The sequence below is a fragment of the Sinocyclocheilus rhinocerous genome, unplaced genomic scaffold (assembly GCF_001515625.1).
Source record: "Sinocyclocheilus rhinocerous isolate Xijiao unplaced genomic scaffold, SAMN03320098_v1.1 scaffold192, whole genome shotgun sequence".
In the NCBI taxonomy this organism is placed as follows: domain Eukaryota; kingdom Metazoa; phylum Chordata; class Actinopteri; order Cypriniformes; family Cyprinidae; genus Sinocyclocheilus; species Sinocyclocheilus rhinocerous.
In genome coordinates, this window is record NW_015627892.1 from 1,691,603 (window position 1) to 1,703,578 (window position 11,976).

The following is an 11,976-nucleotide window of genomic DNA, read 5'->3' on the forward strand; positions in this document are numbered from 1 at the left end:
TCGGCCCCTCTTCTTCAGGCCATGGTGATGGGTCTTTTGAGGCCAGTCCTGTCAACACACACATAAGCTGTCAATCTAATGTATATTTGACCTTAATTTATAGATGCTACACCATTAAAATGGGTTTGTTTGGTGGCTAAGGTGTTGTTGTGTTTTAGTGTATTGTTATTCGGTTGCTAGGGTATTCTGGCTGGTTCCCAGGGCGTTGCTAGGTCATTGCTAAGATGTTCTGGGTGGTTTCTAAGGTGATGCTAGCAATGTTGTTATTGTTCATTAAAACCAAAACTATTCAAAATAAAATGCAATAAAATATCAAAATGAACATGAACAAATTAGGAAAAAAACATAAACAAATTAGGAACGTTGCCTTGGCAACTAACTGCAACTAAACTAAGTAAAATAAACTACCTGAAATAAACTAAGTTTAAGTAAATTACTAAAATTCAAAGTGAAATAAAAAAAATTAATTAAAGCTAAATAGAAATCTAAAAAACTAATCAAATGTCAAAATCACAAAACACAATTACTAAAACTTAATGTAAACTGAAAAATGAAAAATATCAACTTTAACTAAAATACAAAGATAACAGCTAATTCAAAATATTATTAAATGCTACTGTAAATAATATTAAAATAACACAGGGCTAGGGTTTATAAGGCAATGCTAGCAGTGTTTTTATTGTTAACTATACGCTTTTATGTTTTAACTAGAATTATGTTCTATTTATTTTTATGTCTTATTGCTTTCTTTCTTTATCTGTATCTTAGTTTTATATTCTGTAAAGCACTGTGGTCAACTCCTGTTGTGTTTATTTGTGCTATATAAATAAATGAAATGAAATGAAATGAAATGAAACTAAAACTATTACAAATTTTGTTTAGTTTATTGAAATAAAACTTAAATAAAATATAAATGTTATATGAAAAACATAAATAAATGTAAACGAAAATTAGAAATGTTGCCTGGCAACTAGCAGAAATAAAATAAGTTTAGGTTGAAGTACTAAAAAAACTGAATTAAAAATAAATGAAAGTTAAATCGAAATATTAAAAAATATATAAAAATTAAACAAAATTAAAAACTCGCAAACTAAAATGAAAAGGTAACTAAATACAAACTTAAATAAACTAAAAATTCAAAATATGAACAAACTAAAGTATAAAAATAAAAGCTAATGTGAAATATGAATAAATGCTATAATAGTATATAATTAATGCTTAAATAACACAATGCTAGCTGGTTGCTAGGGTGTTCTGGCTGGACAAACAGTAAGGTGAAGGTGTAAATAAGACCTTGCTGGGAGCAAAATTAGCGATATTATAGTTGTGCAACAGTTGGTCTTAAGTCATTGATAATTTGCCAGAAGCTTTATCACAGTCAATTTCCTCACCCAAATTTCAAGGAAATGGTTCTGTAGGAGGTTAGCTGCCTGGAGGGGAAAGTCAGATCGTCCCTATTTCTCTCCTTCCCAAACCAATTCTGTACTCCAGCTGTGCAGGTTTAGAAACCTCTTTATCACTCTCTTTCCTTCTCTATACCCCCTTCTTTCTCTCTAATTTGTTCTTGGTTAAGAGGCCAGGGGTGGTATGGGGTGAACTATTTGTGTGTATTTGTGCTATATAAATAAATGAAATGAAATGAAATGAAATGAAACTAAAACTATTACAAATTTTGTTTAGTTTATTGAAATAAAACTTAAATAAAATATAAATGTTATATGAAAAACATAAATAAATGTAAACGAAAATTAGAAATGTTGCCTGGCAACTAGCAGAAATAAAATAAGTTTAGGTTGAAGTACTAAAAAAACTGAATTAAAAATAAATGAAAGTTAAATCGAAATATTAAAAAATATATAAAAATTAAACAAAATTAAAAACTCGCAAACTAAAATGAAAAGGTAACTAAATACAAACTTAAATAAACTAAAAATTCAAAATATGAACAAACTAAAGTATAAAAATAAAAGCTAATGTGAAATATGAATAAATGCTATAATAGTATATAATTAATGCTTAAATAACACAATGCTAGCTGGTTGCTAGGGTGTTCTGGCTGGACAAACAGTAAGGTGAAGGTGTAAATAAGACCTTGCTGGGAGCAAAATTAGCGATATTATAGTTGTGCAACAGTTGGTCTTAAGTCATTGATAATTTGCCAGAAGCTTTATCACAGTCAATTTCCTCACCCAAATTTCAAGGAAATGGTTCTGTAGGAGGTTAGCTGCCTGGAGGGGAAAGTCAGATCGTCCCTATTTCTCTCCTTCCCAAACCAATTCTGTACTCCAGCTGTGCAGGTTTAGAAACCTCTTTATCACTCTCTTTCCTTCTCTATACCCCCTTCTTTCTCTCTAATTTGTTCTTGGTTAAGAGGCCAGGGGTGGTATGGGGTGAACTATTTCTTTTAAATGCATTTAAAAATCATTCCGCCACTCGTAGCCATAGGGAGTCTTTTTAAAAGCTGTAATTTAAGCACAAGCTATATTTAGACAACCATAAAACATTTAGAAATATAAAGCAGGAAGTCTGAAAAGAAAAAAAGTCACTTGTTTAAGTATTACTTTATCATTGAAAGCAGACAGGACCAACTATGATGAAGATGTATAACAGACTAAAGCGAGTGGCTTTAGAGTGACTAAAAATGAGTGGCCATTTTCTTGAGGTTTTGGACTTTTTTTTTAGACAAACAGCAATTCTTGTGACCACAACAAAGGATGAGTGACATGACATTTTGTCCACTTTAAAATCTCATTGGTTCAAAATCAAGCTCCACATAATATAGTTATGTTTTAGTTTTTTTTGTAGGCTAACCTGAAGTTAGCATCACCCTGGTTCCCTTGACAAAAACCCAATACGATTTGTCCAGTGTCTTTTGGATTACTGCCGAAAATAAGCTCTGTGACCAACGAAAGTATATGATTCTTATATGTTTTGTACATCATGATAATCTTCACAAGCCTAAATGCAGTCGCCAGAAGTAAGAGCTAAATGTAGGCCAAGTGCTAAAATGCTAACTTGTTTCCGGGTTTTGGCCTATGAAAATATGTCATCCCTGCAGCACTCTATAATGCATCAAACATCAAATATCATCTGACTGGCTACAAACAAACAGTTTCGCATTCAGTGCAGGCAGACAGATTGCTTATTGCTGGAAACTTGTTGCGTATAGCATCTGGTTAGAAGACAGTGTAACTCAAGACAAATTCTAACAAATAAAAGGAAAAACAACCAAATATTTGTGGGCAAGTTGAGACATAGTACCTTAGTAAAAATCCTTGATAGCGTTGCTAAAAACATGACCCCACACCCCCGGCAATGAGGAACTGCACAAATTCCACAGATAGAAGTGAAGAATTCACTGCGCTTTATCTGCTCTCAGTTTGTTTCTCTCAAATCTGCTGAGTGCGCATGGACTTTCCATGGGCTGAACCATCATTAAATGGTCATACATGTTGAAAGCATGTAATTTAAGCAGTCTCTAAACAACCTGGAGACAGGCAAGTTTTTTGTACAACAGTCAAGATTGCTTATTGTAGAGCAGTGGAACCTCTCAGCGATGACAAACTGGCCTCGAGTCTACTTAGGGGGCGACGGAGGTGGAAGAAAAACACCCGGCAGTCTCAGGTTCAAAAGGAGTCAAGGGTGAAAGGTTAAAGCCTAAATCAACAAAACAGACCCCTTGAGCCAAAATAAACACACACATATCCCCATTTCAAACCAAAACTCAGCAGACAGTCTATGTTTTTTCCCCTTCTAAAAACATTTAATAGATAAATTCTGTATAACCAATAGGGTTGTGCCGATAGACGATAGTATGGTGTATCGACGATAGACAGAGATATCCCCTGTGGCTGATGCCTTTGACAATAGCAAGACGATTATTATTATTATTATTATTATTAATCAGGCTAGTAATACTATCTAATTAATATTAGGGCTTATTTGTTACATTATATTTCTTTTTCCGCGTTTTTACAGTATTGCGCGTTCTAACCAATCGCACATGATTATGCTGACCTTATGAATGCAATGGCCAATCAGGGGAGTTCAGATGAGTCATCGATGAAACAGCGGAGTTCTGTTGTTCAACGCGCCGCTGACTGAATTCTGACTCGCGAATTCTCTCATTATAAACAACAAAATGCAGATGTACGTGCGATGTAAGTATAAGAGATGTATTCATCATATAGTGTAGATTCACTGAGTTTAACGGGAGTGTTTTTAAAGTGCATAAACTCGCGCTAGACTGCTTGTTATAATGTTCTTTGCTCGTTTTCTGTAGCCGCTTTTTGAATAACTGAGGAAATGTAAGCATTATAATTAGTAACTTATGATGTTTCTATTAATTTGTTATCATGTTAAATACAAATTCAGTCATATTAAAAACATTAGGCTGCTTTTAGCCTTACGCTGGAGTTGGTTCACTTTCTCGCAATGAAACTAGTAAATAATTACATAAATTAGCACGATAATATCGTGTATCGGCGATCTCACAGGCTGACGATAGGACGATATAAAAATTGAGCATATCGCTCAACACTAATAACCAACAAACAAATCCTACACAAATCAATCTAAAGTCTTGGGTTTGTTAAATTGTTTTACGTTTTTGAAAGAAGTCTCTTATGCTCACCAAGGCTACATTTATTTAATCAAAAATACAGTAAAAACGGGAATATTTTGAAATATTATTGACATTTAAAATATGTTTTCAATTTTAATATTTTAATGTGATGGCTGAATTTTGAGTTTTCGGTGTCACATGATCCTTCAGAAATCATTCTGTTATGCTGATTTGGTGCTCAAGAAACATTCCTTATTATTATCAAAGTTGAGAAAACAGATGAACTGCTTAATATTTTTGTGGAAACAGTGATTCTTTTTTCAGGATTCTTTGATGAATAGAAAGTTAATTTGCATTATATACATCTTTACTATCAACTTTAATACATTTAATGTGTCCTTTAAAAAAACAATCATAGAAATACTATGAACGCATGACCCACTTTTGTAACCAAATGCAGTCAGTATTTAATAAGAGGTGGAGGTGCTAAGTACAAACAAGACGGCTCAGGTTGCTGATGTAATAGTACATAAGTGCATATTAGCAGCTGAAACTGCTATAAGCATAGAGTCAAAGCCAAGTCCTGAAAGAAACAGCCAAAACATCATTATTTTCAACAAACAACCCAACTATTAATCTAGTTTTAGATCCTGTGAAATACTGCTCCATAATTGTGGTGGCTCTAACAGCTAAATTAAACTGAAACCTTTCTGAAAAAACATTATTCATTGAGTGTCATTATTTACTCATCAACATTTGGAACTGGAACTACTGTACATAAGGGTATTTTCATAGGACACAAAAGAAGAGTTTTGATGGGGGGGAATATTGGGTGAACTGTTCCTTTAAGACCAATTCAAAAAAAGATCAAATGTGACTGCACTATTGAGGGACTGTGCTAAGAAATCTTTGCTTGTAATACATCCACACACGCATCTCATTTTAACAAAAGCCCAAATCATAGAACCTTTTCTTAACCAGACATTCCTCATGTCTGGGCGTATTTTACAGCATCCACCTGGCATGTAGTGAAACATGTGAAAATGGAAGTCCATTCAGAGTCCCCTTGGAACATCTTCAGAATTACCTTTGTAGCCACACGTGTTCCATATAAAACAAAGGTGTCTCTTTCCAAACCTCATCACGTTGTGCAAATTGTTGACATTTTTATGATACCTTCCTGACAGATATATGCCTCTCATCAGCTGAGAAACAAAAACAACTGGGAATTATTTTACTTTAGGCAGCAGTCTCATGCATTCAAACATCAGGCATTTGTGCCTGTGGGAAGACCTGCCATGTTCTAAACAATACAGACGAACTATTAGTTTTAACGCCTACATTTGTAATATCGAATATCCAACATTTGGGAATATAAAAGGAAGAAATGTGAATGGAAGAAACACCATAAACAAAAAACATACTATTTTCACAGCATGTGCATCTGTAGGTCAATAGGTCAGTGGGTAAAAACATGATACAGTAATGCTGAAACAAAACACAGAGACCCTGAGCCAGTGAGAAGCCTTTAGGGGAAATACAAAAGAAAAGAGCTGACATGTCAGTGCACGATGAAGGTTTGGAGAGAGTTGGAGAGTTGCCTGGCATCATGCCATCTCCATAGGGTTTCTGAGGATAACCTCTTTGTTGCCAGCCAAATCTTTCTCTCTGGGGCATCCGGATGATGTCAGATCCCTTACATTCATCAGCACAGCCGGCATCAAGAGCGAAGCATCATGCATTTCCAAAATAGACCCAAAATGACTTTCTACATTTGGATGACTGTTTTCTACTGACTCAGCAAGCCATAGAAATACAGCCAAGAGCACTTCCTACCATCCTGCTTTTCTGGCTTGGCTTTTTATTTCCAGTGCAACTACGATCCAAACATCCTGGCTGCATGGGTCTCATTGTCTCTCTGAAGCATGCCTTTGTCGAGAGAAAAATTACCAACAAGAAATTCCAATCTGTTACAAGGACATTTTCTGGCACATTAAAGTAGGCCACAACTAGAGATAATAAATGAACATGCCAGAGGAAACCGGACTAATGTAAATATTTACCCGCAAAAACCTCCAAAGATCTACATGCATTGGGGTTGATATACAAGTGATTACACTAAAAAAATTGTTTAGTGGGAAAATGATGTTGATGGAAGATGTTCATGTAGAGAAAAGTGTAGTGCATCCGAGGTAGACCATTAGTGCCTAAATCTAAGTCTAGGGAGGCAAAATACTACTGCTTTTGAATCTTTTAATAGTTCCTACTTGTTCTACCCGAAAGGGAAAGCGATGACAACCAGCTAATATCAATGTGTGAAAGTCAACTGCACTGTAACATTTGATGCATTGCCAGGAACAACAATGAACTTCAAATAAAGGTATTTCAAGAGCATAAGTTCTCTTGTATTGTAATTTCTGTAGAGATAGGAAACAGCTGTCGAGAGGTTCTATATCTAAAGGTCAGGTGACTGGAAAAATGGTGGTTTGAATCAGAACCAGGTACGTCAGGGTTTCTGGTGTCAATCATGCTCTTGTTTGTGCCTATGGGCAAGAAACCTAAACCAAATGGCTCCACAGGTGGTGTGTTGCAACTGACCCTGACCTATACGCTCCAATCTAAACTTGTATGTCCTTTTCTTTCATATGTTGAGATTGGGTCATAAGGATAACCCAAACTGAATAATTGGTGCTGATTAACAAGGATGACTAGAATGGGTAAGAAAATGAATGAATGGACGGAAAGATAGACGCATATAGTGGTAATAGATAGATACAGTGGGTACGGAAAGTATTCAGACCCCCTTAAATTTTTCACTCTTTGTTATATTGAGCTGGATTGCAGATGCCATTCCTGTTTGATTGGCAAAGTGTGTCAAGGCAAACATACAATAAAATTAAGCTGCTCTTTATAGCCAGATGCTTTGACAGCATGTAATGTTTCATTGTCATTTTGTGGTAATGCTTTGTGTGTCTGTGGCTATTCAGCATTCGAAAAAGGTAGACAAAAGACGGTGTTCAGTTGTTCTCTACCCTGTTACAACTACTCATTTCAGCTCTTTTATTCACAGATACGTGTTTTTAGCCTGATATTTTCCCTGGCAAAATCTCTGTATGGATCTTTGCCAACTGGGTTACAACAGCCATCTGTATAGTTCTTCTTTGTCCACTTCCTCTAAGCCTTACAAGCCCTCTCTTTCTTTGTGCAGAACAAAGTTCTTACAGTCAGATTTTAGTTCTTCGAAGATCAGCAGGAATTTTAAACCATAAAGACTACATCACAATTATAGTTTTTTTTCTGAAACCAATTCAACAAAGAGCTGGGTGGGTTCCACATAATAGCATTGAGCTATATGGATAAAAAGACATGATAATAATTCATTCAACAATGGCTATGTCTGCTGAAAAATGCTGACTTTGCATGCAATGTATAAGCAACAAGGTTTCAAACATTTGCGCCTCATCCTGTCTACCAAGATACCTTCATCTGGTTGTTTTTGAAGGCAACATTAATGTATGCTTGATTTTCCATTAAAAACATTGTGTGGGAGGTTAAATTATGAGAAAGTTAATAAATAAATTTCAATTTTAATGTTCTATATTTTTTCTAAATCTGTTATTCCATTTTTATACAAAAATACATTTTTTTACATTTTTATTAACTAAATGTTTGCTTGGTCATCACTAAAGTTGACTAGAATTTGTTTTAGACCATTAGAAAGTATGTTACTATGTTTTTGGAAGCCTGTTTGAAACAGTTTCGGCACCATCATACACAAAATGCTGCCATTCACTAACTAGGCAACCATGCAGTTGCCTTTTCAGACACCGTCAATGACTCACTGACCCACATACACATAACCTGAAAACAATCCAAACTTCTACAGTAGATCCCACCCCTTAAACAACTGCAAACATACTGAACATGAACTACACTAAGCAGTTTTGTTCTTTCAAAACAAAAATCTTAGATAATATTATGTCTGTGTTATAAATCTACAGTTGCCACACATTTCACTAATACAAATATATAAATGAGCTCTCTGCAGGTATTGCCTTCTTCATATACATAAATTTTGTTTATTCTAGTAGCATATCTTGAGTAGATGCCTAACAGGTGAATGGCAACGTTGCATGCAAATTTGAAATTCATTCGCTTTTAATGTTTTTATATTTTATAGTCCTTCTATTGAGGCTTATATAGTATTTGCATGGAGTGCAAATAACTCATATTGAAATTATTTATTTTAGAATTAGTTTACATTATTTGTGTATGCATTTGCTTAACAAAACATGTCTAATATATTTCAAGTTATCTTTATTTCAAGTTATAGTAACTTTTGTTATCTTCTACTTGCTTAAAATATTTTTAAATGCACTTACCGCTGCAGGTTTGTACCTGTGGCTGTTTCCGTCTGGTACCGGTAGAGAATGAATGCACACTAAGCAGCATAAGACTGCAGCGAGAAGCTGTGCAGATCGCATCATCCTGATCGGATTCAGAGCTGCACGCACCACCTGCGCGCGGCCCACTTTACTATACGAGCGCGAGGGAAGGCGGGAAGAGCGCGCGCGCCTGTCTGTCGAGCTTTACTCTGACCAAGTACAGACTAGCCGAGGGATTTTATACTCTCTGATTTCTTTGTTCTCTTTTCTTCAAATTACACTTTTCTTTCAGAGGCTGGAGTGGCAAGCTCGCCGGCAATCACGTGATCCAGCCCTCCATACCTCTGGCGTGCTCCGTCGCGAGAGGGGCGACGGTGGGTAGAGAGCAGGATTGGTTTTCAGTGATGTGGCTTAGTAAGAGAGGTTTAGATAGTGACTGTCCTCTCTAACATTTGGATAAGTAATGATATGCTGTTAACATTTTGTCAGTCGCTATATTGACAACGTGTCTGCCTGCTAGTGTTACAATTTGTGATTTTATGCCAGTTTATGAAGTGCGCCTGTTTCATTTAACCCTCATGTTCTTTTGCATATTATATTAATTTACTAATTAAAAATAAATTAGCTTTTAATTAATTTACAAATAAATGAATATATATATATATATATATATATACGTGTACAGTATATATATATACAGTGGGGAAAATAATTATTTGATCCCCTGCTGATTTTGTAAGTTTGACCACTTACAAACAAATTAAGGGTCTTGAGAGTTCAAACAGCTGGTAAAAACATCACAATAATCCACAACATGACTTCAATCCATCAGTTAGCTTCTTGTGAAGTGAAAAGCTGCGTGTTTGAAATAAACAAATCCATCATTAATGTGTTTTAATTTAAAACTGCCGCTTCTGGCCAAAATACGAGTCCATAATACATAACATCTCCCCCAGTAAAAAAAAAAAGAAAGTCCACCCCCTGTTGTCCGCTCACATCAAAATCTTCCAAAATATTTGTTTAGAACTGTTTTGGAATGTTTTTGCACGCAAATAGTGCTTGTTCCGTGCTTATTTCTCTCCTGATTCAGAAGAGACAACTTTTTCACTGGAGAAAGCAACAGAGAACTCGTATTTAGTCACAAAGCAACAGTTTCAAGTCTTAATGATGAATTTGTTCGTTACAAACACACAGCTTTTTGCTTCACAATATGTTTATTAATGGACTAGAGTGTGAATTAATTGTGGATTATTGTGAGTTGTTTATCAGCTGTTTGAACTCATTCTGACGGCACACATTCACTGCAGAGGATCCACTGGTTAGCAAGTGATGTAATGCTAAATTTCTCCAAATCTGTTTCAATTAAGAAACAAACTCATCTGGATGGCCTGAGGGAGAGTAAATTTTCAGCAAATTTTTAATTTTGGGTGAACTACTGTATAATAGGTTCATTTTTAAACTACTAATATTAAAACATAAAGCTTTAAAGTCTGTCTCAACAGATGTTATAGTGAGAATGGGCCCCTTTACTAAAGTGTTACAAAAAGTTTGTTTATTAACATGAGGCTGAGAAATGCTTTCGGATTTGCAAACAGATGAACTTAGAAAACGAAAAAAAAAAAGACAAATAATTCTACATACCATTAAATCAATCAATCCTCTCACATGTTGAACGTCACGCATCTTATAAGAAAATATAATTTTCTACAGTTCTACCATGGTGGTTTAGAAAATTTAACAAACGCTTAAGGGTAAATGGAATGGTTACACATACTATATTTACATAAAAATAACTAATCGCATACGTCAAAAAAAAAAGAACTTCTTAATCGATGCTCTTTTCTAGAACACTGACGCGCGCATGCGCCACAAATGTATAACCACAAGGTCAAAGGCACGTGCGTCTACCGGCTGTCATTCAGGAGTCTGTCCGTGGATAGAGTTTATCTAACTACCTTCGCGCTTGTTTGCGACCTTATAAGAATAATTGGGGATTGATTGCGGTTACGATCTACTTTTGGAATGGCAAGAGGAAGTCGCAGTCGTCCTTCACCAGCACAAGCAAGGTATCTCAGACACTTGGCTGATAGTATTGTAACGCACACTGCGTTGGCGAGCTGCAAGCTAACTTTGACTAAATGTAGGGGTAACGTTAGAAGAGCATCATTCAAGAAAAACACCAGACTGCTCATAAAAACATTAGACTGAATGTTTGTTTGTTTGCTTATTCCTTTTGCGTATCTCAAATACATCCAGAACAGTAGGTGGAAGGTCAAACCAAAAACATGTTATTCTTACTGACCAGGAGTGGAAAACCCTTAATATCTGCTTAGTATTTATTTATTTAAATGTATTTATTTATGCATAATATATGTCATTTGGTAGCCTATGACGTAAACCAGGTTTAAGACATTATCTTCTTTCCATCTGAAGTTGCCAAAAGCAGCTCAAAGACATTTCTGGTTAATTTCTGATTCTGGTTAATGTAAAATATTCATTCTTTATATCCTATTTTCTATGTATATTCTTTACGAGGCATATGCCAAGATAAGTTAAGTAACTACTTTTATGGGATTTTATAGTGACGTAAGTGGTTTTATACTTGGTTATTCTAGAACTTATTTCACCTTGTTTTCTTCTCAGTGCTCCTGCCCCATCCTATGCCCCAGCCCCCGCACCACCACCTCCTCCGATGGCAATGGCCCCTGCCATGGCCCAGCCCAAGCAGCCAGGTCTCATGGCCCAGATGGCCACCACAGCTGCTGGAGTGGCAGTCGGCTCGGCCGTAGGGCACGTGATGGGCAGTGCTATCACAGGTGCTTTCAGTGGAGGCAGCAGCAGCAGCTCAGAGGCACCCAAACCAGCACCCACATATCAGGTGATACCTGAAAAATATTTCTAAAACATATTTCTCGGTGAAAAACATTTTTGACGAATCATCACAACTTGTTTTTTTACAGAGTGTAACACTGCTGCCCACTTTTTCTGCAGCCATTGCCATTTAAAAATTGTAGTGGCCACATTTTT

General features: G+C 35.8%; 2 protein-coding genes across 2 annotated transcripts in view; one reads left to right on the forward strand and one right to left on the reverse strand.

The window, feature by feature from the left end:
• mmp11b (matrix metallopeptidase 11b) overlaps nt 1–9,190 on the reverse strand; it is a 24,468-nt gene extending 15,278 nt beyond the window's left edge. Inside the window, exon 1 of the mRNA XM_016548273.1 lies at nt 8,947–9,190. Within this exon, the coding sequence (XP_016403759.1) occupies nt 8,947–9,051 (105 nt within the window). The 5' untranslated portion in view covers nt 9,052–9,190. The remainder of the gene's footprint in view (nt 1–8,946) is intronic.
• A 1,611-nt stretch (nt 9,191–10,801) lies between these two features.
• LOC107736934 (coiled-coil-helix-coiled-coil-helix domain-containing protein 10, mitochondrial-like) lies at nt 10,802–11,921 on the forward strand. Its single transcript, XM_016548322.1, has 2 exons — nt 10,802–11,015; nt 11,593–11,921. Exons 1-2 carry the CDS (start codon nt 10,972–10,974, stop codon nt 11,849–11,851), a joined length of 303 nt encoding a protein of 100 aa, XP_016403808.1. The 5' UTR covers nt 10,802–10,971; the 3' UTR covers nt 11,852–11,921.
• Nucleotides 11,922–11,976: the final 55 nt, after the last annotated feature.